The sequence below is a fragment of the Tasmannia lanceolata genome, unplaced genomic scaffold (assembly GCF_043159265.1).
Source record: "Tasmannia lanceolata isolate RefF3 unplaced genomic scaffold, GAP_Taslan_0.1 ptg000018l, whole genome shotgun sequence".
Taxonomy (NCBI): domain Eukaryota; kingdom Viridiplantae; phylum Streptophyta; class Magnoliopsida; order Canellales; family Winteraceae; genus Tasmannia; species Tasmannia lanceolata.
The window spans coordinates 14,897,069-14,925,022 of record NW_027518695.1 but is presented as its reverse complement, the minus strand read 5'-3'; the positions used below and the strand labels follow the sequence as shown (position 1 = coordinate 14,925,022).

Sequence of the window (27,954 nt, the reverse complement as noted above, 5' to 3'; positions counted from 1 at the left end):
GCTCCAGAGATAATAATGTTTCCATAAAGTAAAGAACCAGAAACAGGTACACGAATACCATCAATATCTTCCGGAGGAGCAGCAATGAATGCAATAACAATTGATACGAGTATTCCAATCGTACTTTATTTGTTTTCTATTCTCAATTTGAAGATCCAAGATTTGAATTGATGTCGTTTCATCAATTCTTGTTCCATTGATTCCTCCTAAAGATTTCATTTCAATTGGAATTTGGTACGATGATCCTTGATGAGATTTAGTCCCATCGGATCTAAACAATCTTGTTTTTTTTAACATGAAGAGATAAAGACGCCATTGCAAGGCTGAAAGTTGGATAGGCTGGCCCCTACGTGAGGATTATATTGCCCCCAATTTCTATGAAATACAAGATGCTCATTGAATGATAAGAAACTAATATTCACTTAATTTCATCATAGAGATCCAATGGAAAACAAAGGAAAAAAGGAAAAAAAATGTTTTTTAACGGTCCGGGGAATGGAAACTGAATTACCTTTTGGTTCTCCACGAAAAGAACCTTCTATTTTTTAACCCAACGCCACTATTCCACTATTCCTGAACAACTTGGAGCCGGGCCTTCTTTTCACACTATTACGGATAGTAAAATAATGGAAAAATCTTATATATTTAGTAGTAGATTAGAATATGAATTTAGAATAGGATTCTATTCTTATAATAAGATCTTTCTATATTTATTATGAAGTGCTTTACATAAGCATATGTTGTTGTTAATGGAAATGAAGGAACAAATTAGTTTGACAAAGTGTGTCTTGTGTACAAAGGAGGACTGATCATTCCCTCGAAGTGGATCAAGAGGCCGATCTTCCCTCTAAGAAGATCGATCGTGTTGATCCTTCCCTCGAAGTTGATCAAGAGGCCGATCTTCCCTCTAAGAAGATCAATTGTGTTGCAAACCGATTCGGGTTCGTAACACGTGGATCTCACCAAATGACGAAGGGTGAGTTCTACTCTGGTCCCAACAAGGGTGTGGTAAGCCTGATGTGCTTTGAGTCTCTTTGCTTGGGGTTGATATACATGGAGAATAGGTGAAATGACCTCCTTGCCCTTGTACCACAAGTGGCAAGTTTGGCATCAAGGTCAGCTAAGTGCCACGTCTCGTGTGCACTTATTGGATGGATGGATTTTAGACCTAACAGTCCCATTACGGCATTACTCTGACTTCTCTCTCATTTAGAAGACACGGACAGATAAAAGTATAGATTAGGTCATTGTGGTTACATTGAGATTCCAACTATGTTTTCCAGGATTCTGTTATTGTTTGTCCTGATAAAGTTAGGAGCATCAGGGGAGGAAGATTCATTCACGTATAACGGATTTCTAAATTCAAACATGAGCCTAGAGGGCATAGCAGAGATCATGCCCAATGGCCTCTTGAGGCTGACCAACAATACAAACCTCTCAAAGAAAGCCCATGCTTGCCATTCCATTCCCCTCCATTTCAAGAACACTTCAAACGGTAATGCACTCTCTTTCTCTACAGTTTTTGCCTTTGCAATAGTCCCCAAGTATCCTAGTACAAATGGTCATGGAATGGCTTTTTACATATCTCCTTCTGGTCCTCTCCCCACCTCTCTATCTACTCAATACCTAGGCCTCTTCAATTTGAGCAACATAGGTCATTCTTCTAATCATGTTGTTGCCATTGAGCTTGACACAGGTCCAAACACAGAATTTGGAGATATAAATGGTAACCATGTTGGAATTGATATTAATAGTTTAATTTCTACAAAATCCTCCCCTACAGCTTATTTTTCTAATGAAAATGGTCGGGTTCATAACATAAGCCTTGTAAGTGGAAAAGTTATGCTAGTTTGGGTAGAATATAATGGTTTGGAAAAGCAATTAAATGTAACAATATCTCCTATAGACATACCTAAACCCAGTTTGCCACTCTTGTCTTTGAACATTGATCTTTCATCAATCATCTTTGAATCCATGTATGTGGGATTCTCTTCCGGCACGAGTACAATTAGGGCGTCTCATTATGTTCTTGGATGGAGCTTTAATATGAATGGAGACGCTCAAGCCCTTGATCTCTCTCACCTTCCCTCACTGCCTCGGACGGGTCATAAAGAGAAATCCAAGGTTTTGACAATTGGGTTGCCTTTAATTTCGGCATTTTTAGTGTTAACCGCAATATCTACTGTCATTCTTATAGTTAGAAGGAAGATCAAATTTGCAGAATTATTAGAAGATTGGGAGCATGGGCCTCATAGATTCTCCTATAGGGACTTATCCATTGCCACAAAGGGCTTTCGAGACACAGAGTGTTTGGGGATAGGAGGTTTCGGTAGGGTGTACAAAGGCATATTACCCAATTCTGAAATAGAAATTGCGGTGAAGAAAGTCTCTCATGATTCTAGACAAGGAATGAAGGAGTTTGTTGCCGAAATTGTGAGCCTCGGTCGAATCCGGCAGAGGAACTTGGTGCAGCTACTTGGCTATTGTCGTCGTAAAGGAGAGCTTCTCTTAGTCTATGACTACATGTCTAATGGGAGTCTTGACAAGTTCCTCTTTGGCCAACCTAGGACACTGCTCAATTGGGCTCAGTGATTTCGAATTGTTAAAGGAGTAGCTTCTGGGCTTTTGTATTTGCACCAAGAGTGGGACCAAGTTGTGATTCATAGGGATGTCAAAGCTAGTAATGTTTTGCTAGATAGTGAATTTAATGGAAGATTAGGCGATTTTGGCTTAGCAAGATTATACGATCATGGGACCGATCCTCGAACGACCCGTGTTGTGGGGACCCTGGGTTATATTGCTCCTGAGCTCTCTAGAACTGGAAAGGCAAGTACAAGTACTGATGTGTTCTCATTTGGGGTTTTTATGCTTGAGGTTGCTTGTGGAAGGAGGCCCATATCACTTCGAGCCGACCCAGAGCAGCCTAGATTGGTGGATTGGGTGTCGCAATCGTGGAGAAAAGGGGCGATTTTAGAGGTGAGTGATCCAAAATTGGGAAATGATTATGTAGTGGAAGAAATGGAGTTGGTGTTGAAGCTTGGTTTGCGTTGCTCTCACCCCATGCCAGAGGCTAGGCCAAACATGAGACAAGTAATGCAGATTTTAAACGGTTTTACTCTGCTTCAACTTTCCTCGGATGGTTTGAATGGTAGTGTTTTATCACTAGGGAAGAACAAAAGTTGTATGGGTCATGGCCTGTCACATCCTTCTTCGGACAATACGTTTGTGGCCACTTCATCGATGGAAGAGTCACTCCTTTCTAGTGGCCGTTGAGTACAGACAGGACAATAACTTTTATATGACTCGTGTATATTTCCTCTGGACATACAAAAATGAAGATCTATCTCTTGGTAGAGTTTTTATATGATGAAAGGCTTTATAGTCCAGTATTTTTCAAAAAGTACCGGCCTTGGAAAGAAGATGAAGATGAAAAGAGTACATGTATTGTTCAGATTATTTCCTTGTATGGAGAAGAAGACAAGAAGGTGAGTGTAAAAGGGGAGTTTCTTTTGTAGTGTAAAAGGCAAAAAAAAAAAAAGAGATTATATTAATGATGAATATTGTAATATTTCTCTAATAGTGGGAAGGAAGTGATCTCGCCCATGAATGTAGGCCATTGTGTCGAACCGCGTAAGTCCGTGTGTGTTTTGTGTGTGTTGCTTTGTTGTGAGTTTGTGGTTGCTTTCAGTTAATTAGACATTGATTGTGTTCTTTGATCGGATTTTGAGTCCGACATGATTTTTTCTCACAAAGTGGTATCAGAGCCTACAATTTCGTAGATGGAAATGGGATCAAAGTTTACAATCAAAGTTCAAAGGAAAGGTAAATTTTGTTTTATGGAAAAGAAGAGATATGGATCCTCTTGTGCAATAGGGATTACATAAGGTGTTGGATGAAAAATCAAAGAAACCTGAATCAATGAGTGATGCTTATTGGGAAGAGTTGGAGTTGATAATGGTGAGTACTATTCGACTATATCTTGCAGACGAAATTATAAACAATGTAATCGCTGAAGAATAGACACCCAAACTTCAGAAAAAGTTAGGAAGTTTATACATGACGAAATCTCTCAGAAACAAGTTATTTTTGGTACAACAACTTTGCAATGGTGGATCCGTGTTAATATGACTGGTAAATCTATTGGGAATGGGAGCATAAACATTAAGACGTTCGATTAAAGTGTACAAAATCTTAATAAAGTAGGACATGTTCAGGACCTAAAGAAGAGAGGACATGGTAATTATGAGAGGCCTAAAGGCTAGTGGGGTATATAGGATCATCCTATAGAGATGATTTTATGGGCGAGGAGGCCTAGTTGCATTGGGGCCCAACAAATTTGGTTTGGATTTTGACCAAAGTGGGCTCTAGTATAGGGGCTCCGCGCGTAGATGCACATATTTTTTTAAAACCTTGGTGGGGTCTACCTTTTCAAATAACTAAAGGCAAGTGGTATTCGCCCCCTTTTTTATTTGCGACAGCCCCCTCTAGTATATTTATGACTTCTCTTTTCCACCGGAGGGGGCTGTCCAAAACAAAAAACGGGGTGGTTATATCATTTCCTTATCTAAAACATTTAGTTATTGGACCTACCAAGGATTTGTGTAGAGAGAGAGGTCTGAACACTATAGGTGAGAGGAGAAAAAGAAAATTTGTATATACTAGCTGTGCCCGTCGTAGGCTTACAAACTAATAAAAAAGGGGCGAATAGTTTCTGGCAGGGGGCGAATTTATCAGCGTCCACAACCAAATACCAAGGGACCCTTGCATTCTACTCATTAATTTAGCCAATTCCACCCATTTTAGTGTATCTATTTTATGCAATTATCTTTTTAAGCCCTATTTATTTTGGTTTTTGAGAATTGATTGAATCAAAACCCCAAATTTGAGCCCAATAATCAGTTTTGTACTCAAAATTAATTCTCAAAATCCAAAAAATGAGTTTAGTATTTGGGCCGTGAGAGATCAAACATAGCACCACTAGATGGACGATCTAAGTTAATAAAAAAGTAGGGCCCATTATTTAATAGTGGGCTTGCCTCTTCTATATGTACATGACAGATTGGCTTAGGAGAAAGTGCCTAAATCTTAAGGTGGCAATACCATCCACCGTATTAAAAGCATGGTTTTAAATTTCAACCGAAATCCGAAATAAGATTTTGGAGGAGACCGACACCGAAACAACAAAAAACTGAAACTGTCATTTATTTTGGCTGAAACTTCAGTCAAAATTTCGGTTTTTCCAAAATTTGACCCAAAAAATCTGTTATTTTTAATATTAATTTAATATTTCACCGAAATTTTGACCGAAGCCGAAATTTAATATTAAATAAAATATTGGTTTCTGGTTTTGTACCCGATTTCGACCGAAATTTTGAAATTTTGGTCGAAATTTTGAAATTTCGGTCGAAATTTCACGGTCCGAAACCGGTACCGAAACCGAAATTGTAAACCTTGATTAAAAGGCAAGTGATGTCCACACTCCTTTGTTTCAATAGATGCACACTACTTAATTCTACATTTTCTAGTTACGTGTTATTACATGTTAGATCACATGTCCTAAAATGCTATCCAACAAGTAATTAGAAACGTGAAAAAAAGGTAGAGTACCAATATCAAAACAAGGGAGTGTATCTTTTTGTTTTTTTGTCATGCTCTATCCTGAAGAACAGAGCTCTGACATTATCTACTATGAACACAATTGGCATACATAGCAATTGAAAAATGGGAAATGATATCAACACTGCAATTTTAATAAGAGGGACGACGTATCTTGGCTGGTGGCATTTAAATGGCTGTCAGAAGAATACTACGTTTCTCAAAAAGCTCTATCAAGCCCTCTAAATTGTAAAAGACAAGATACATTCGCACAAGTTATTAAAACATTGGAGTGTTGAAATCATCTCCCTTTAAAAATTATAGTCTTATCTTAACAACCATTTTAAGAAAATTTAAGTAAAGTTAATATAAAGAAAGTAAGGGTACAAACAGAGTGCTAATATCAAAATAAAGGCCTATTAAATAGTTTTTTTTTTTGTGATGCCCTACTCATCAAATTAGAGCTCTGACATTGTCTACTATCGACCCAAATGGCATACATAATAGAAGCAATGTAAAAATTATACTCCATCTTAACAACCCATTTCAAGGAAACAGGAGAGAAGTAAAAAGAAAATGCAAAAGAGTGTATAGAAAATGAATATAAGTTATAAAGAAGTATGAAAACACCTAACCTCCATTCATTTGTGTCATCTGTTGATTTTTCTAGGGTCATGAAACGTGTGTATGATGAAGATGTCAAGGAGATGGAGACAGAGAGGTTGTTGGGTAATATGGGATTAGAATTGAGAGGTGAAAGTTCTTCCCGAGGTGCTCACTTTGGGGCTGCTTACTTCTTTTGTGAGATTTACTGTGGTGGAAATTGGAACAAGGCAAAGCCCTCGGCTATGTAGGTCCATTTTCTCCTTTCTTGCCTCCTGAACATTGATAGGAAAAAAAAAAGAATAAAGATCAAGATAACTTATATAATATGTTTGGGTAAAAAATGTGAAATTGCTTGGATTTGTTTTTGAAAAGTTTTCTATGAAGTTTTCCTCTTGATATTTCCACCTCCTTTTGTTCATAATTTGGATTAAGGAAGAAGACAAAAATGGGGTGGAAAATGTTGTAGGCCCCTTTTGGATTGCAAGAGAAATATTATGGCAGATTTTTTTTTTCTTTGGAAAATCTTTTCTTTCCATGATTTAGAGGAAAATGATATGTCTGTGGTTAAATTAGAGGGATAGTATCATAAATTGAAGGTCACAGGGTTGGTTCTTTTTTTTTTTTTTTTTTTCCGTATGTAAAAAATTATAAAAAAAATTTAGAAAAATTTTCCTTTCCAAACTTTTCCAACAAAAAAAAAAAAAAAAAAAAAATTCCTGCAATCAGAAGATACAAACAAAATGGCTGGGTGCATGTATGATTTCCCTTTATTTAAACTTGCATCATTTTTTAAGTGCTAATACTAGCATGTGGATACTAATATCCAATAAGACAAAAAGAGCAGATTTATACAAACAAAATGGTGTGCGTGCAAGTATCATTTCCCTTTATTCATACATCATTAATATCGGCATGTGGATAATAATATCAATAGGGCAAGTTTTATGCAAACAAAATGGGGTGGGTGCAGTTATCATTTCCCTTTATAAAAACATGCATCATTTATTAAGTGCTAATATTGGCATGTGGATATTAAAATCATTAAGGGCATATTTATATGTGTTTACCTGTTGATGCAGAGAAGGACCAAATCTGAAGTAAGGAGTGCTCAGCACCTGAAACAGATGAATAAATATAAATATATGGTTCAACCTCTTGAATGCATATGGGTTGGTATCATTCCTCTTAAAGATGGGGAGGAATTTTCATTTTTTAAAGAAATGGCATGGGTTTTTGTTAGCAAAATACCAAAGCAGGCTTAGTTTAATGAGACTGGATTTCACACTCAGTTGTTTTGGTCATTTCCACTCCCTTTCTATTTCGAAAACTTTGGTTGGTACAACTCCTGGTAAGTTGTATGAGCCAATGAAAAATTTCTAAACAAAAGTGAAGGGCGGAAAAGACCAACACAAATCACAATGGGTGACTATCATTTTCAAATTTTAATTCCCATACAAATGGGTTGTTATCTAGAATATGGGATTTACAAGGGATCATGGCAGAAGGAATTTCGCGGAGCGTCTGTTTCATGAGAGAGCAGCCACCTCAGATGAATTAAAAGAATAAGACAAATCTGAGCCTACGTGGCTGACTTTTGCATTCGACAGACGCTACGCGAAATGCCTTCTGCCATGGTCCCTAGCAAATCCCCTATAATATATACTAAAGGGAAGTGATATATCTTCTCCCTGTTCTTCCCAGGGCAACCCCGCTAGTGTATTTATGAATTTTGGTTTATTACTCTACAAAGGGTGGCCTGCAGAAGAAAAAGAGGTGAATATATCATTTCCCTATACTAAATTGTCATGATTTTTCTTATGGAAAACTTTCATTTGAAAGTTTCAGTTGGAATTTTTCTGTACAAAAAATTTTCCAGCATTTTTGTCAACTCATTTTCCATAGAACTTTTTTCCAAAATAAAACTTTTTCCCTCTTCAAGGAATATTGTAAAACTCAATAGACCTTGGATTATTTTCCATGGATTTTTGTACACCCCCATGCATAGCATTGGTGGGGCCCACCATTTACATCTCACGTTTTGATGGGGGTGAGGCCCACCATTTTACACCTCATGTTTTGATGGGTTGTGCCCATGCAAAGCATGGAATACTTAGGGTGCATCCTCGTTGTAAATTTGTAATACAATGTGACAGTCCCACACTAGGGTATAGTGGGTCCCACCTTTGATTGATTGGAACTTTACATTTGATAAGCCTTGCTTTGGATCATGGCTCAAAAATCACCCCAATCAGTCAATCCTAACATCCAATAATTTTTATTTTTTGCCGTTGAATGTGAACCATTGTCTGTATGTAGTTTTCACTTTTTAGCCGTCCATGCTATAAGCATTACTAGATGTTAGGAGATGATTGGTATGATTTCTGGACAATTGGAGATAAAAAGCAAAGCCTATCAAATGGCCGGTTCAGATCAATTAAGGGCCACATCGCTATGCAAGATGCTTCTTACAATAAATAAGATTAAGTTGAATTTGTGCCACATACTTTAATCTGTTCTTGAAGGAGCTTTATGTGAATAGCAGCCTCCTGAAGGACTGAAGCTGTGTTTGTCTGCAAGCAATTGAAACATTCATTTCTTAGTGAAAAAAAAAAAACAAGTTTTCTCAGAAAAGAATAACCAATCAATCTCTTGTTTATTTCCTCTTCATTTCTGACCTTCCCATAAGGCGAAACAAGCTTTTGAAGAGCAGTTACCCTGTCTACTATCTTGAGGCTCCTCCTCACCGGTGCCTGCAACTAAAACATAAGCTTCATAAAAACCCAACAATGGTGAATTTACAAAAGCCAATTCAGAATTCCCATCTCTCTCTTCATTTTTTGACTCACTCTCTTTTGTTGAGTTGCCCATGATGATTCTTCAGAAGGTTGTTGATGGCAATCTGTGTACAGGGTCTTCCTTTTCTTGGATGCTTTCATGGTTGTTTCTTCCTTCATTAGAATATCCATTCCCATGACCTTCACATACGAAAGTTATTTTAAGAAACAGAAGCATCAGACAAAAGCTTTTTGTTACAAACTTAAAGGACTCTTTGGATGGCACCAAAAATTTTTGGTTCCTTATTTACAATTAAGATCATATTCTAAATTTATCTCATCTCCAAATAGAACACCATGGCCTCTTTGGAAGCCATTAAATATAGCATTTATAAAACTATTATAACCATTATTTATAAGTAATCATACTTAAATTCTAAACAATTTGCATATAATATTGTATACAAATAAATTTTAGAGGTATCCATAGAGGCCCTTAATCTTCTTCTACCATTAGAATGAGGATATGGAAAGAGAGAAGAGTTCAAAATACAGATTAAAAATGGGGTTTGACTTCTACAAGTGGAGAAAAAGAAAAGAAGTGTGATGGGTAGCAAACTAATAATAAAATCGTCTGTTTAACCCCAGCTTAGTAGCTTGCCTACCCATAAAGAATCCCATAAATAAATTAAAGGGATTTGCTTGGCAATTTCTCATAAAGCCATTTAGATGCTGGCTTTTGCAGGAGATAACAGCCACATAGGCTCACTTTTTAGTAGATTTTGTCCTATTCATTTAAGTCATCTGAGGTGGCTGTTCTCACCTACAAAGCCAGCCGGAATCGTTAATCTCCAGGAAATTGCCTAGCAAATCACATAAATAAAACCCGCAAATTAGGGCTTTGCATAAGCCCAAAACTTGTCCTTATTTGAGCTTATATATATATTTTACACTAAATTGTATATAATGGAAAGCTTGGGCCCTTTAGCTTGGTTGTGTATAAACGTAATGTTTCATTTAAGGGGAATAATGTATCCGGCCCTTTTCCTTCTTTGGGCCACACCTTTTTAGTGAAAAGGGGTAGTCTTAAATACACTAGAGGGGGCTGGCCCAGGGAGGATGAACTTCCTTTCATTTAACTATTACATACTTTATGAATGAAAAGTTTCATTTGACTACTATTCATGCGCACTACTTGTTATTATGACCAACTTTTTAGAGAGATGCTAGATTGAATGGCAGTGAAGATGAAAAATTAAAAGAACAATAAATGTTTGGGTGGCGTGTATCCAATGGAATGCATTGCGGCTGGGATTTTGCAAGGGCACCCTTCATTTTAGCATTCCTTAAAATTTTATGAGGTAAAAATATAGCCAGAGATTAAAAATGTAAGTTACATAATATCTATAGAAAAATTTATAGGTATAAGATATTTAACAGCTACAAAAAATTTACATTTATAAGGTTTTTAATTGTTGATTGCTTAGAACAAAAATTACCTTTCAAAAAAAAATAAAAATTGCTTAGTACAAAAATCACACCCATATACTATCCTAACCATATCAATGGTCTTCGAAGACACGGTTAGAGATAGAAAATGGGGTCTACTGATCGGACGGTTAGAATTGCAGGAACTCGATGATTTTTATATGCTGGGCAGTCCACAGTAGGACCCACCAAGAAGCAACCTCATATGACATTTTGTTTGACAGGTTCAAATATTATTTCAACGTCTATAATCATACATATTATATATAAGAAGAGATTGAAGAACTTACTTCTTCACGGGAAACTAGAGAAGCATTCTCGGACGCGAATTCTGTCATAAAATCTTCTCCTGCTCACAAAACCAAGTCCATATTTATAAGATCTTTCGTATTTTTTAAGAAAAAAAGGGGTTTGTGTTTGATTCTTCAAACCTGGGACATGATCAAGGTTATGAGAAATTTCTTTAGTCGAAAGTGGGGTAAAGTTTCCCAAGTGAAGATCGTTTGAGACATGAGAATCAATAAAAAATCCGCTGTAGTTGTTCCTGTTTGGAAAAAATAAAAACACGAAGCGCAGAAGAATTAATGTGTTAGTTTAGAATATTAAGTCTAAGGGAGATGATATTTTCACCTCCCGCGTTACATGCACACCCCTTATGACCTGATTTGAAGTGAAAAGTGAGCAACTTTGTGCCACTTTATAAGGGAGGTGTGCAAGTACAGCCAGGGGGTGTGAAAAACATAATGTGTGACGACACTCGCTCATTTATTATGCTTGTTATTTTTAGGCTTTCATTTCATTTTTTAGCTTATTTTAGGTCTCTTGGGAAGTGCAACAGCTTTTTAGGTGCTGATTTAAAAAGTGTAGAATTGAAGAAGTGCCATTATCAAATGTGGGAACCATTTCTCAAAAAATATTCTCACATTCTTGGGAAGTTGCATGAAAGTACAATTGATTGGAGAATAAGTTCATGTTGGTAAGTACACGAACTGAGCTCTCCAGTCTTTGGTGGGCCCAACTGTACGGATCCAATAAGGAATTCTGAAGACAAAAGTTCAAAAAATTGAAGAAAAAACAGAAAGAGGATGGGAGGCTGTTGTCCGTGGAGTACCAAACCATGAACACAGACCCAATCTAGTTTGTACACGTGTTGTTGTGAATTTGATGGACAGCACAAAAATCTTGCCCACAAAATGATCGTAGCCGTTGGATCGATGGACTTTGTTCCTGTTACGAATAGAATGTGAATTTTTGCAATTTTTGTTTCAACCGTCTATCCTCAAGCCACTGGTCAGACGTAGGGTGGAGTGGACTACTAAACGGGACTAAAAATAAAGATAAATAAAGGCTATTGATATTGGCACTACCATGTTTTAATAACTGCACAAACCCAGCTTGTCTTTTCATTTTCAATTACCTTCTGAGAGATTTTTGGGAACTGTGTTAACCTTTGACAGCTATTTACATAATAAAAGACATGCTGAGTTAGTGCAATTACCATAACATGCATGGTAGTGCCAACATCAATAGCCTAAATAAATAAAAATTAAGTAAATTGATAATGGCAATTCTTTATTTATTTTTCACTTCTCTAATCAGATTTTCAAGGCTATTAAGCTTACAAGTACAACTTACGGTTTCCATGAATGTCGACTCGTAGTAACCAAATCAGGAATGGGGTTATTGAAGTATGGAGTGCCATTATAAAAAAGATAGATTGAGTTGAGGATATAATTTTTTCTTAATAAAATTTTATAATGAGAAAAGCGTTTCTGCGTTGCAGTGCAGGGAGCTTAATTGTGCTTTAGTTGTTTATAAAGCCGCCCCCATTGGTTCCATTCCTGTGGGCCCGCTATACCTTTCAAAGAGGACCCGCTATACGAACAAATGGGAGGCTTTATAAACCACTAAGGCGCAGTTCAGCTCCCTGCGGTGCAGCGCATGAACGCTTTTCTTTTTTATAATTGTATACGTACATTCTCTGTAGATCAATACAAGTGTTGGAATTCGGCATCTGAGCTTCTTCTTTCCCTGAAAAATTGAGTAAACAGTGATTAGTTAATCCCGTGATTAAAAAAGAAGCTTGATGAAAATTAAAAAGGAATTAAGGAGGTTTTTAAAGTTTTATACCGGAGCTTGAAAAAGGTGAAGGAAAAGACGGAAAGACAGCGTTTCTCATTCCAAAAGATTGAGATTCCGTCGTAAATTCAACGAAATAACAGAGCTTTTGATCTCGCGAGGATTGAAGAAACGATCTGAAAATAGATTCAGGTTGGAAAAAATCGAACCATAAACTTTTGTTAGAGAAAATCAAATAAATTTGGGGAATTTGTAGATGAAGATTTAAGATGGCAACTGATATTGGCACTGCTTTATTTTGATAATTGCACTAACTCACCATGTCGTTTTCTTTTCTAATTGACTTTCGAGAGCCTTTTGGGAAGTGTAATAACCTTGACAGATCTTGAAAAGTAAAAAAAGGTAAGTTAGTGCAATTATTAAAACATAGCAGTGCCAATATCAAGTAGAAGAAGAATACTCGATTAATTTTAAGAAGAAAAGATCTACAGAAAGGCATTTTCAAAGAAAATTACGTAGACGAACCAAAAAAAATGCATTTTTCCCTCTTTTTTCTCAATAAATCACATCGCTCTGATGAGAACTGAAATCTCTACCTAAAATTTCACTCATTTTCAAACATCGAAAAACATGAAAGCGAGAAAGATACGAAGAACAGCAATGGAAAAAAAAAAAAAAAAAAAAATCTCTGAAACGTCACGAAAATTCAAAGTATTTGCAATCTATAAGAATCTAAATCAAAAGATCAAGAAATCAACTCGGATTTGAGCTAAAGAAGTTAAGCATTCTGTAAAAAAAATCTCTAAAGCTTACTATCGGAATCGGAAGTTGCTGAGAAAGAGAAGGATCTGAAAATCGAGGCTGTTTAGGGTTTTAATTGAGGGGAAGGGTTTTGGAGTGCTGCAACAGGTCTTTCCTTTTGAAGGTGTTTTGTGGTTGAAGGACATTGAATGCTCTGCCTAAGAAGATTAGAAAAAGGGGTGCGCCCTTTATATAGAGGGGGGTTGTTTTTATTTAGAAACCTTTCAGTTTTATTTCACTTTCAGTACATGCTAATTTGCTATTTTCGATTTCTGACTATAAAAGATTTAGGGAGATTATAAATTCGCACCCCCTGTAGGATGATGCGCTCCTCTGTTAACACGTGAATTGGGGAAGACACAACGCTTTTTACGTGCACAAGTGGTGCGAATCATCATAGTGTGGGGTGCGAATTTATCATCGCCCAAGATTTATTTATTTATTTAAAAAAAAAAAACGTCTATTTGTCTTCTCTGTCTTGTTTGATTATTTTGTCACGGCATTCAATGTTTTCTTCTCCGGGTCCGACTGGGGTTGACTCCTGGTTTTTCAAACTGGGGGTGGTGGATTTACCAAAATAAACCTGATGTTGTAACAAAATATGGAGCACGTGGGAGAGGGAATCGAGGTTGATTTTCATCACATAATAACACGTGTACATCGATCTGAACCGTCCAAATAAAGGTTCCTTCCTAAAAGGCACTTATTGGGTCTTCTTGTGCCTACTTGTATGCGATCAGTTCCGTTGATTGAACAAAGATCCCAAATGTCATTGAGATCACACTGATCGGATGATCCTAGGCCCTTGATCCATCAAATTTCAATTAGGGTTCCGCTAGAAAATGCTAAACCAGTAAATTTTGTAGTCCTTTATCTTATGCATGGGATGTCAATAGGCCCATGTGGTTCTCCAAATGTTGTTCTCCAAGATCAATAGTCTTGATTTAATAGAGTTTTTATATTGTGCCCGACCGTCAAAATCTCAAGGGCTAGGTGGCAAACCATCTGCCCTTGGATTTTGATCTGGTCAAAACACCTTTTTTGACCACTTTTCTTCCCTCGACCACCCCCTCGTATTGTGAAAGAAGAAGTCATAATTCATAAATACACTAGAGGGGATGGCCCATGGAAGAAAAGGGTGAGAATATATCACTTCCCTATCCCAACCGTGACTTTCCGCCATTCATTATCATTTTATTTTTAACCGTTCAATTCTTAATGGGAATTATTGGATCGCATTTTCGTTAATCCACGAGCAGGATCTATATAGACACATAGATCCACGGATCCATACATCTCGATAGGAAAAGAATCAATAGAAAAAGAAAGAATCGGAATTGATCGATCTCTTTCTCGAAACAAATGAAAAGGAAAAGAAAGATGAAACATAAATCATGGATCAACTAAGCCCTCTCGGGGGCTTGTTTAAGAATAAGAAAGAGGAATCTCATGGAAATACCATGGAATAAGGTTTGATCATGCGAATGATCCGGATTGATGTGTGGACGAATCTACCTAGACCCATTTGTTCGTCCTGTAATGGCCTTTCAGATCAACGGTCAAGATCAGCTAACAAACATTCCGCAATTGCACTAATTCATGATCATTTTCGTTCATCAAGATCACAATGATCCACAACTAATAAACTATTTTGATAACAAATTAGACACTAATAATTTGTAAGGAAACCCAAGGAATCAACTTGGGTGTATTTGTAATTTCATCTTATTATTTAATTTCTACTCCTCCACACGAGAGACAATGAAAGAGATTAAGATTCATAAGACTTTGAACTATAAAATTTTTGTTTTGTTTTTACATGTGTTTTTCAACCTTTGTATTAATTTAAAAATATTCTATATTTTATTTGATTTATTTTTTAATGGGTTGACTAGGTTTGAAGTTTGAGGTCAAAAGCACTTAGCTCTTGTCTTGTACTATAATGCTTTGTGTGATACATTAGCTTATTAAGTAGCTTTAAAAGATTAACATGTGTACTAATCTTCTATTAACCTTGTTAGATAAGTTATTTTTAGAAACTTCTCTCCATTTTAACCTTTTTTTTCTTTGGGGGTAGCTAGGTAAGCTAGGTCTGCCTCCTTGGCTTCTTCATTGTAACTATTTTAGTACGCTTTGAACATAAGTTTGCTTATTGAACGATCAAGATCATTCTAAAAGCGATCAATCTCATGAATGTGATCTCCATTTGGCATCAGAGCTGGTGTCCTTTCAGATCAACGGTCAAGATCGCCTAATAAACATTCCGCAATTGCACTAATTCATGATCATTTTCGTTCATCAAGATCACAATGATCCACAACTAATAAACTATTTTGATAACACATTAGACACTAATAATTTGTAAGGAAACCCAAGGAATCAACTTGGGTGTAACTGTAATTTCATCTTATTATTTAATTTCTACTCCTCCACATGAGACAATGAAAGAAATTAAGATTCATAAGACTTTGAACTATATTTTTGTTTGGTTTTGTTTATACATCTATTTTTTATTTGATTTATTTTTTAATGGGTTGACTAGGTTTGAAGTTTGAGGTCAAAAGCACTTAGCTCTTGTCTTGTACTATAATGCTTTGTGTGATACATTAGCTTATTAAGTAACTTTAAAAGATTAACATGTGTACTAATCTTACCATTCAGAAAGAAAAAAAATGTGTACTAATCTTCTATTATGTCTAATTGTGTATTAATTAGTGCTGATCTACCCAAGTTAGATACTTTATTTTTAGAATCTTCTCTCCATTTTAACCTTGTTTTTTTGAGGTAGGTAAGCTAGGTCTGCCTTCTTCATTGTAACTATTTTAGTACGCTTTGAATTTTTTTCTAATTTTCTTTGCTTTTAAACTTTTTACATGTTGGTTTCAAATTAATTTTTTCTTTTAGCTTTTCCTTCCAACCACCATTTGGATTGGAGGAAAAAATAATCCCTGGCAGATTTTTTTTTTTTTTTTTCATCGGGCTCTGTTTCCGTTTATGTTTCCATTGCATAAAATTTGTCTTACGCCCATTTTACATCGGCTTTCAACATAAAATGGGTGGAAAATAAACTTTAAACCCATCTCACTTAAAATTTGTTGTATGCCCATTTTTACGCCGAAAAAGAGCTTCAATGTAAAATGGGCATAAAACAAAGTGCGCGCGCGCCCATTTTTAAATACAAAAGAGGGTGTGAAATTTATATTTGGCCCATTTTACGTCGAAAGAAATAGAGAGACAGCCATGGAGAACTTTTGTGTTTACACGATTTAGACGAAAATGATATGGTTATGGTAATTTAAAAGGATAACATATTTTACTTGAAGGATCCTTGTACAAAAAATCGAACTGCGCTAGGTCAAGTTAATTTTTTTCATGTGTCGTCAAACAACGGAAAAATAGAAAATTCTAGAAAAAAAATTTTCATTCTAAAAGCGATCGATGTTCTACGTTCAATGAACAAACGTTTGCTATTGAACGGCGAGATGTCGGATTGATCTATCTTTGTGGTTGCAATGACCCACCAAAAAGCTCAATCTAAAGCAAATGTGATTTTATAACAATTTAAATATATTTTATTGTATTTCTTTTATGTTTAATACTAGATTTGAAAAAGCTTTCCTCTCCTCAAGTTTCTAACTATTTACTAATGATAGCTAAGATGGAATGCTAGGGATTTGAACTTAACAATGTTATGGGTTCACAGTTAGGTTCACTTGATCCTTTTTTATAGGACCCTAAAGAGGGCTTGAGATGGCCATAGAGGAGCACTATGGCCCTAGATTGCAAGAAATAGGTCTATAAACTATGACCTTTCAATTTATTTTTCTGAAGTTGGATAAATTAGTTTTTGAGTAAATTTGTTTCAGTAGAAAAGCTTGGAAAAAACCCATACCCAGATCTTCTTTTCCTACATTGAAAGGAAAGAAAATTCAACGTTTTAATTTTTCTTGTTAGAACCCTAAAACAAGTCTTGATGGAACAAGGGGCTAGGATCATCAGATAACGATGGGAAACTTGGGGCCCAACATGTTGATAGGAAAGAGCCTAACAGTCACCATCATTTTAACATTTTTCTTCCAAAAAAATGCTAAGCCAATTGTTTTGGGCCCAAATCTAACATTTCGGATTTCGGTTGAGACCGAATCCGAAATTTGGTGAGCTCCGAAATACCGGGATTTACCATATTTCAAAATTTCGGACATCTCGGCCGAAATTTTGAGAAATTGATTATATTTTTTAAAATATATAGAAATATTCCAAAATTTGGGTAATTTCAGCCGAAATTTGGCACATGATTAAATAATATTTTTCTTATGATTACCGGCCGAGACCGAAATTGGTAACTGAAACCGAAATTTAAAACCATCTGTATAGCCAATGAGGAAAGTTATTAATAAAGTGAGGGAGTGCCAATATCATTTTCGAACATTTATTGAAACGCATTTTGAGCATCAGACTATGATGAACAATCGTCCTAAACATAAACACTAATTAATGAGCATTAACTTACTGTAAAGAATTGGTTCCCTTTTCAAAATTGACTTAACTTTGCTTTTCCAAATATAGCGCACCTGCTTCTCCATGTCACTCACGTGCGAAAGCGTGCCGACTTATAATCCTTCGATAAGCAAGCGACGTATACATAAGCTTTATGTTTGGTAAGGTAAGGTGTAGATTAGGGCTGCAACAGGGTTTTTCAAAACCCTAACCCAACCCTGGATCCCATTATCTTGGCCCTGACTCAGGTCAGGGCCGAAAAACCTCAACCCATTGCCCACCCTACAGGGCTCAGCGCGGCCCTGGCCCGCCCTGATTGGCCTTGATTGGGCAGGGCCGGGCCAGACCTGATTGACCCTAGTGCAAATACCTGTTAAGAGTGCCAAAAATAAAGCAACCACGTATCATATAGAACAAAATGATCAATAAACAGAGAAATGGAACAAAATAAGACAATATGAATTCAACAACATGACGGGCAGTAGAGACAGTTAATAATAATAATCTAAAGAAACATCAATCCAAGATAATAGAAAACATTAGCAAAAGAAACATGCACAGATGGTTCAATTCTATAATAGAAAACTTAAGGTCGGGCCGGGTCAGGATGACCCGAGACATTAACCCAGAATCCAACCCGACCTGAGTCAAGGTCTAAAAAATGAACCCTGACCGGCCCTCAGGGTTGGAAAATCCAGCCCTGACCCTGTTCGGGCTCAGGGTGGGTCAGGGCTGACAGGGCCAAACTTGCACCCCTAGTGTAGATAGCCCTTGTTTAATAACGGTACGCCTAACTTTATTATAACTCTTATCAAATTGGCTGTTGCAAGTGTTTTTTTAAAGGAATTTAACTCGTTCGTGGAAAAGCCATTTTGCAGCTGACTTTTGCATTCGAGAACAGCCACAGAGGCTCACTTTTCACCAGATTTTGTCTTATTCATTTAATTCATCTCATGTGGCTGTTCTCTCCTGCAAAAGTCAGCCGCGAAATTGCCTTAGCATATCTATTATCCTATGCAAAAATTAGCCGTGAAATGCCTTTCCCCAAAAATCCCTAGCAAAACCCTTGTAAAAAATAAGAGTGTAGAGATCATTCTTGCTAATTGTTTTTTTCTTTTTGTTTCTATAAAGGAATTGAAATCACCGGTGATCCAGAAGCTGTTGCACATCAGACCACCCACCCACACCCCCCCCCCTTTCTAGTTACCTCCAAAGGGGTATATGACTTAGTCTACTTTGGGGTAAGTGATAGTCAAAGAAAGGAGCTACTTACAACCTCCTGATGGTTAAAATGCACAACTGACTAAAACAACCCCACTTTTTCCTAGGTGGTAAATGATTAGTTTACCCCACTGGAGCATACCCTTTAGGAATTATAATATCCTTTAACCACCCATTAGAGAAGTGTAAATAAAGAAAGAGTGGTATTAAGAAAACAAGGATTGTAGAGATTACTTTAGTGAAGATGCTACCAGATATAATGAATGGTAGGAAAGACAATTGAAGGCATAAACAACTTGTTTGACCTGTCTCTATAGTTGAATGTTTTGGAAGGCATGTAGACTTCGTTTGAGATGAGAAGCTCTCTATTTTCCTACTGAAGTAAACATCTCGTCACTATGCTTTCTCACCTTGCCATTTGTCCACTTGAAATGAGAAAAGATAAAGAGTCTCTTTCTCAACCATTATATTCTCTAGTCAATCCATAAAAATTTGTGGTACCTATGACAGAATAGGTACTGCTTGAGGGCCTCCTTGGAGAAATAATTTGCCTAATCTTATTATATGCAAATGGTTTTGAAGTTAAATAAGATTATTTGCAATTAATTGTGATGAGGGATATGATATATTCACCCCAATTTCTTCCTTGGGTCACCCCTTGTAGTGTAAAAAGGTCGTCATAACCATGGTTTTAAATTTCAACCGAAATCCGAAATCCGAAATTTTGGATTTCGGTGGAGACCGACACCGAAACCACACAAAACCGAAATGGTCATTTATTTCGGCCAAAATTTGGGAATTTCGGTCGAAATTTCGGTTTTTCCAAAATTTGACACAAAAAATCTGTCTTTTTTAATATTAATTTAATATTTCACCAAAATTTCGACCGAAATTTAATAATGAATAAAATATTGTTTTTTTTTGGTACCAGATTTCGACCAAAATTTCAAAATTTCAAGGTCCGAAACTGGTACCGAAACCGAAATTTTAAGCCTCGGCCATAACTCAGAAATACAATAGAGGGGGTTGGCCCAGGGAAGAAAAGGGGGCGAATATATCACTTCCCTTGTGATAATAGTGTTAGAAATGATGAGGAATGCTTCATTAGACCTCATTGTAAAACAATATTCTCTAGCGTCATAAACGCCTTTATTAGTATAGTAGCATTTAGTAGGCCTTTAATGTTTACTTTTAGCCCAATTTTTAGCTCAGTTGCTACTAGTCTCCAGCTGCCAAAGGAAGTGCATTGGGTACAAAAAGAAAAATATGAGCAGTACAAGGACAAGTAGGGTACACTTGCTCAGTAATCCAAATTATTTATTTACTAGGCCTTGCTTTGAATAGACTGGATTAAAATCCACTCCCATTAGATGATTCTAACCCTCTAATTGGTAGAGGCTTTTTTGATGAACACACAGAGACCCCTTGGGGCCTCATTGGATACTTCTAAATACCTGCAGAGACCAAATGAAGCATTTCTAATGTGCAGGGTCCTATGTGGATTTCAGAAAGTTGTCCAAATTGAAATACCTGCACAGTGAAAACTCCAAAAGCCATACAAACCCAATGTTCATTCCATCATCAATCTTGTGCAGATTGTTATACAGTTATAGAGCTTTACATAGATCACTCTCAAAGAAATCTATGCAAATCCATGAAGCAACCAATGTAGAAGTAGAAAGGTATGGTTGTGGTGTGGTTGACACTCCCAAATTTGACAAGAATGTTGACACTAAACCAAATGAGATAGGTGAAGATTGTTGACACGGCTGAAAGTGATCTACTTCATAAAATCCAATCGCCATCACAAAAAAAAAATCAATTTGACACTTCTACTACAGTCAGTATCATACTTTTCAGAGTGAAAAACAAGTGGGAGAAGCGACGCAAGAAGTGGAAGTGAAGCATGAGACCTAAAAGAAAAAAGAAAAGAAAAGAAAGAATCAGGAATTGAAAAGTTCCAAGAGAAGTAGAGGGTGATGTAGTAAGCACATATCTAAAGAGATAGGACTAATGTAGGTTACGGTTTACAAGTAGTAAGGCGGACTGTGATTTTACAGGTTTTAGGAATTTATGGTTTTACATGTTTTATTTGTGCAGATTTAATGTTAAGGTTTTGGAAAAAAGAATCTTTACAAGTTTTGTTTGAAACTTTAAGATGAGATTTTTAAGTTTTAAATACACTCTGTCAGCATTATCAAAAAGAGAAAATACTCCATTAGAAAAAAAAAATCACCTAAATAAAAATCATGCTTCTTCTAAATTTGAGAAGCGAAAAGAATTTAGCTTATGAAGCGAGCTTCCCACCCAACTATAAAGCTTTCAATAACTATGGCCAGGGGTACCATGCAAGTTCCCATGGATAAGACAAACGAGATCATACAAAAACTTTGACACTTCACCAGAGAAATGAACAAACCATTCACACTTCACCGCGAAACCGTGCAAGGGGAAGTTGTTGCAGCATGAAATTTTTTTTGGAAAACAATGTCAACCATCTTGTAAAGGACAGAAACATGAAGGAAAGGATTGCAAAAAATAAAAAGGGCGAGCCACTGCAAGAGGCTCCCGCCATTGCGGGTTCTGGGGAGGGCTAGATGTACGCAGCCTTACCCCTTCGCAAAGAGGCTGTTTCTGTGACTCGAACCTGTGACCATCAGGTCACAATGAAGGCAAGGATTGCAATTAGTTAAAAATAGGAAACAAAAATTTTGTCATCCCTAAGCAACAATAAACTGCTTCTACTACTTGGGTTTCTGTCTATTTCATGGAATAAAACAAATAAGAAATACAGAGAAGCCAGAATCTTGGTTGCTTCCTGATGCAGGGATGAGCATCCCCTGGGAATCTCTACATTCGCCATTGATAGGTCATTAGCATAGGATTTTTTTTCATTTGATGCATTAGGCTAGTGGTAAGTTGGTAATTTTGATTGAGAACCTATAGCTAACGGTTGGGGATTTGTTTCTCAACCTTGAGTTCACAGGTTCTATCCCAGCTTAGCTCAAGGTTGGTAATTTGAGCATTTTCTCATGTCTTTATTGTCTTTTGGATAAAGATGGGTAGCTTATTCATTTTGCTATTCTTAGAGGAGACCATTAAGGAGGGGTATATAGGTAGTTTCTCGTTGTAATAGGCTATAAATAGCCTCTTTCCCACAATTTGTATTAGTTTGCCATTTCGAATTGAAATTTGAATTTGGACTTGCTCTTAGATCTTGGATCTAGATTCTAGACTCTGGAAATTTGGAGGCAAGCCTCTTGCAAAAGAGGATTATCATGTGAAATTTTCGTTTGGATTAGGGTTTCAAGCAGGAAATTCAGTTTCCTCCTTCCAGTTCTATCTCTTTTACCTTGTTGAACACAAGGTCACAAGGTATTCATTAAACACTGACCTTACATCTCCATGCAAGGGCTGAAGATCATTTGTTCAAGACTCAAGAAATCATAAAAGGAGAGCGTTTGGAGTGATCTGTCCTAAGATTGCAACGGCCGTCGAAATGCATGAGTATCTTTCCTCATCTAATGTTGAGATCCTCTAAATCCGGAAATATTTGATTAAAGTTGCAAGCAAATGAATGGAAAAATTGTGCCTGAAGCTAATGATCCTTTAGTTCCAGTTTTGGATCTCTCTTTGTTGAATTCATGTAGACTAATTTCAGCCTAGAAAAGAAAAGCATATAGTGGAAAATCTGGAATGAACTTGTGATCGGTTAATTGAAGTTGTCGATGACTAGCGGTTCGTGCATTACCCTGCGAATTGCTGAATTTTTTTTCTTCTATATCATGCCTGCAATCTTGCATGTTCATTGCTTATTAAACATTGTGAGAGAGACAACATTTGAACCAAGCTAGAAGCAGGGGCGGAGCCAGGAATTTAAACTTGGGGGGGGGGGGGGGGGGGGGGGGGGGGCGCTAATTTACACTAGGCTGCATTGGTCATTGGGGGGCCATTGGCCACTAAACTAGCTAAGCATGCATGTACATCCATGCAATATAAAAGGGATTTTGCAAGTCATTGGGGGGCATGCCCCCCCCTCATGCTATATGTGCCTCCGCCCCTGGCTAGAAGCAATGTTATTTGGAGTTCTACAAGAAAGCAACAATCCAGATCTGTTTTCAAGCTGTTGCTTTGTGAACCAGTAGGTCGGAATTAAAAAGAGAGTTGGTGATGCAGAAGCTTTAATATTAATTTAGGGTAAATTGCCGATGGGGGACACAAAATAACTGGAATTGCCAACGGGGGACACAATTTTGAAAAATTGTTAGAGAGGGGCGAAATGGGGGTTATCAAGTCTCTAAAAGGGGGTTATCAACCCTCTAAATGGGGTTATCAAACTCTCAAAAGGGGGTTATCAATCCTCTTTAACAAATTTTCAAAATTGTGTCCCCCGTTGGCAATTCCTGCTTTTTTGTGTCCCCCATCGGCAATTTAGGCAGAAACTCTAGGGGTAAAGAGAAAATGGAACGAAAGGCTGAGAGGGGGGGGGCTGGAAAAGGGCACTTGATAGGGTTGAAACTAATGGAAAGGTGGAAAGGGTTGGTTTCAAAAAATGGGAAGGTAAGGTTGTAAGGTTGTTAATAAAATCAAGAACCAATGGTGGAGGTTAAATATTCTAGAAAGGGTAGTTAATTGCGTAAGAAGGAAGGATCTTGTTTGATTGAAGAATCAAAGAAGAGGTGTTAAAAGAAGGATCAAGAAGTGATGGGTTTCCAAATAAGAAGGGTTAAAGAAGATTAAAATTATTGGGTTTTGTCATAACAAAGGGGTAGCTGAGAATAGATGGAATCTGGGTGGATGATAAGGGAAAAGAAGGTACTTAGATTGTTAAAGAAGAGGGTGGCTTTCGCATATCAAATCCTACCAAAACTAGGTTTCCTATTTCTACTCAAACAAGAAATCCTAAAACATATCTAAATTCACACTTTCCTAAAATCTCTCAAAATCCTAAAATAACTCAACTGCTAAAACTCTTTGGATGACCAACCTAAAAATCTCTCAAAATCCTAAAATAACTCAACTGCTAAAACTCTTTGGATGACCAACCTAAAATAAAATTTGTCCCAAATAAAATCCTAATAAAATAAAGAAACTATTTTAACTCTTTGATCAAATGGGCCGTTGATCTGGTCGGTGTTGTGATCTCCTGATATTTTGGAAATCAGCCTTCGAAACGCATTCCTTCACAATAACATGAACTTGATCGACGATCTAGATCGCAGGATTGGTGATCTGAGGGTCCCAAGCAGTCCGATCAAGGTTCTGGCAATCTTGACGGTTGATCTTTGAGATTCGGAGGAATGCACCTGCATCAGTTAGAGATTATATGTTTCTGGAATTGAAACATGACCACACATTTCAGCCACTGTTCTAATTGATGTTGATTAAAGCACAGTCCCAAACGAAGATAATATATTGTCACTTGACCTGCACTCAAAGATGAGGTTTAAAGATTAAAGTTTAGCTTCTGATCTGTTTCCCATTGATTCTTCTAGCTTAGATCAAATATTCATTGTAATGCCTACACTTACACGACAACCATAAGGCCTAAGAATACCCTTGTTGACAGGTTACAAGTTTGCACATTAGCCTTAAAGGCCTCTAAATGCATGGCAGTTAGTGTTTAGCGGAAGTGTTGCCTTGAGCAACTCCTGAACATCTTAGAATTTTAGACTTTTCTAAATCCAGTTCCAGATGTCATGATCTTTAAATTTGCAAAGTTTTTGAGTTCTTCATAATCTTCTATTGGTAGATGGGACAGAATTACAATGTTGTGACATTAACCGAGCCCTTCATGCATGCCTGAGAATCTATTCATTAGCACTACAAAGTCATTTTCTACATTGGCTGACCTAGACATCCTGATTTGATTGAAATACATAATGGAATTGAAAAAGAATATTGATGCTAAGCCTACTTGATAATTGAGCCAAAATTGGATTCTAGGCTTCCCTAGCCAAGGCCCCTTTCAAGGCTACCCCAGTTTGAAGAAGGATTTGATGTCCATTTGGTATCAGAGCTGTGCAATGTCCATAGTTTGCTGCCAAAAATGTAAGCAAAATGAGATATTGGCAATGATCATAAAGAATCAGTAAACACATTGCCATTGAAGAAGGGAAGTAAACAAATGGAAAAGAGTGGAATCCATCTTACAATATATTTTTGATGACATAGGGTATCCCCACCCCATTTTAGGGCAGGACTAATCCCTATGGATGTGCACAATCACCCGTAAACCACGCACATCAGGTTTACTAAAGGGGGATTCGAACTCGCGTCACTGGGGAGCATACCCATGACTTTAAGCCAAAGAGCCACACCCTTCCGGGTTTCCATCTTTCAAGATATTTAAGGCAAGTAAATACCATTTCTAAGGTGCTTCTAGATTCAATAACCCATAAAGTCAAAGAGGGGTGACAACTCTATGAAGAAAACAAAGTTATAATGGATTACAAGCAGGAAACTCCACAAACAGAGATTTCCATGAAGGAGTTTTCCATGGAAAAAGGTTCATGCACTTGTTGGGTTTCCATCACGTTTGGACACTAGGTGGCAAGGTTTAGCAAGACCCTCGATTATTTCATTCATAAGGGCAAGGGAATTCCATAGGTTATGCTCTATGTTGCATCAATGCTCTATGGTGCATCAGTACGAGTATGAGTGTCAGAATCCGACATAGGTATCGAGTATTGGATTAGGCAAACCTAAAAAAGAAAGATTTGTGGATTCTCCAAAGTCCAAACTATTTTAATCAATTCTCAAATTTTATTTTTTTACATAATAATGTGGTTTAACTTATAACAACTAAAAAATTCAAAATTTTAATAAGTTAAGTAAAAATAATATTTTAATTTAATACTAAAAAAACTTATATTAGAATGGTTTAAGCTCATACCTATGGTGATTATGAAGTTATGGTAGTGGTATCTGGCAAAATAAAAACAGATAAAAGAGTGAATCCTGAATTGAAATCCGACATGGTGACTTCACCAATTCAGAAGAATGTGTGTAATATGGGTTATGCTATTTTTAGATGAAAAGGTGTAGGGATGAAGTTACCTCTGCACTCCAACTCTTCCTTCAGCCATCATGAATTGACTTCCAGCAAACGTGTCTCAAGGAAGGCTTTTGAATATCCAATTGGGCACTGTATTTGCCCAATGGCTAAACTGACATGTATTGGCCGACTTATGGATTCTTCTACAGTTAGATTTCTAATGATAACTCATATGTTGTTTGTAATGTTTGTTGGTATGGCTATTGTCTTACTATTAGTCTTTCAACTGTTGGAATGTCTATATGTTCTCCTAACATGATAATGCCTCAAAGATTTTAAAATAAATGGGAACTAAAAAATAACAAGAAAAAGAGCAAAGACTGATAACAACTAAAAAATTCAAAATTTTGATATCCATGGATACTTGGGCCCAGCTCAATGAATGTCAAAATCAAATACATCAGAGAAAATGCAAAATAACATGAAAAAGATAAAAAGAGAGGGAAAAAAAGCATGAAAAGAAGTAAAACACATAGCTACAAACGTGGGAAGAGAGTGTGTGAAACGATGCGGGAAGCATGAAGCGAGGTGTTTAGAAAAGAGAAAATGCGGGAAGGGAAAAACTCTAAAGAAAGTAGAAAGGTGGCGTGTGAGAAGCATCATTGAAAGTTACCTAGACATTGAAAATGAGCCCTCTTCTTGGCATATGTAATACCAGTGTTTAAAAACTCCTTGACTCGGCAAGGAACTCACCCGAGTCGACTCCTTTTTACCTCGGCCGCATTCCGCGTTTCACCACATCCGCGTTCCGCGTTTTGCCTTACAGAGTCAATATACTCCTTTGACTCTCCCGAGTTATGACCTTGTCAACCGTGTTAACCGCGTTCTTGGCCGCGTCCGCGCCGAGTCAACAAGGATTTTTCTTGGCCGTGTTCCGCGTCAAATCCGCATTTTTAAACACTGTGTAATACTAATAGGACGAACAATAACGACTCACCAATTTGGTTTTGTCACAAATTAGAACCTCATTACCAAATGGGCTTGGATTGTTATTATTATTTCTTGGTAGGTAAGGGTTGGCATCGAACCCACAATCTTTTGGTTGCAACACAAAGAACCAACCAACTGAGATACACCACAATCTCGATTGGATCAATCATCAATGCTCATGGGTCTATAATCTAACCACAGTACCATACATATACCATACATATGTACAGATAAACACCTTCCACTTCTCATCTTTACATGCCTATGAATCTTAACATCAAACAAACGAGCACCCAAATTACTAGAAACTGAAAATAAACCACAATTCATCTATATAAAAAAAAAAACTCATATCATCCCATTTAAAATTAAAATCACTATTCAAAATCCCTTCACTGTCAATACCACCAAACTAAACCCAGAATCTTAACCATACCCATACAGTAAAACCTATTTATATATACCTTATGCCGGTTTCTGTTTCTCCTCCTTATCGCAGCATTTGAATTCCACTCTCTCAAAGTAATTGCCATAAATATATTGGGGCAAGTACCCATTTTCTTTGTTGAATAGGGTTATGTGACCGTGCCACTCCCAGGCGCGATAATCAGAATCCCTCTCTTCATGGAATCTAACACAGACGTGGTTCTCTCCAATTGTAACGCCCTGCCCAGAATTAGGGTTTAGGGTTTCAGTCTTCCCACTGCCGATTATCCGAATGATCTTCTCTTGAGCTTTGATTCTTCTTTGGAGAGCTGGGTTATATATACCTTATGCCGGATTTCGATTCACCCGAATCCACAAAGATATGTCAGGATTTGGGGTGCGTTTTGAAGGCACTGGAATTAGAATTTTGCTTGTGATTCCATTGTAGTAATGAAGAACTGGAATCGAAATCCGATTCCG

General features: G+C 37.0%; 1 protein-coding gene and 1 pseudogene across 3 annotated transcripts; one reads left to right on the top strand and one right to left on the bottom strand.

The window, feature by feature from the left end:
* The first annotated feature begins 966 nt into the window (after positions 1–966).
* Positions 967–3,273, top strand: LOC143850088 (L-type lectin-domain containing receptor kinase IV.1 pseudogene; annotated as a pseudogene).
* A 2,723-nt stretch (positions 3,274–5,996) lies between these two features.
* On the bottom strand, positions 5,997–13,489 carry LOC143850794 (transcription factor bHLH119-like). Of its 3 annotated transcripts, XM_077360048.1 has the most exons (11): positions 13,356–13,489; positions 12,862–12,926; positions 12,594–12,718; positions 12,440–12,494; positions 10,895–11,007; positions 10,754–10,812; positions 9,048–9,176; positions 8,877–8,957; positions 8,706–8,771; positions 7,269–7,316; positions 5,997–6,473 (listed from the first exon to the last, which is right to left on the bottom strand). In XM_077360048.1, exons 3-11 carry the CDS (start codon positions 12,640–12,642, stop codon positions 6,336–6,338), a joined length of 738 nt encoding a protein of 245 aa, XP_077216163.1. In that variant the 5' UTR covers positions 12,643–12,718; positions 12,862–12,926; positions 13,356–13,489; the 3' UTR covers positions 5,997–6,335. The 3 variants fall into 3 exon arrangements, with proteins under 3 accessions (XP_077216163.1, XP_077216162.1, XP_077216164.1); XM_077360047.1 differs by lacking the exon at positions 12,862–12,926; XM_077360049.1 differs by lacking the exon at positions 12,862–12,926 and having other exon boundaries at positions 8,877–8,951.
* Between the last annotated feature and the right edge of the window lie 14,465 nt (positions 13,490–27,954).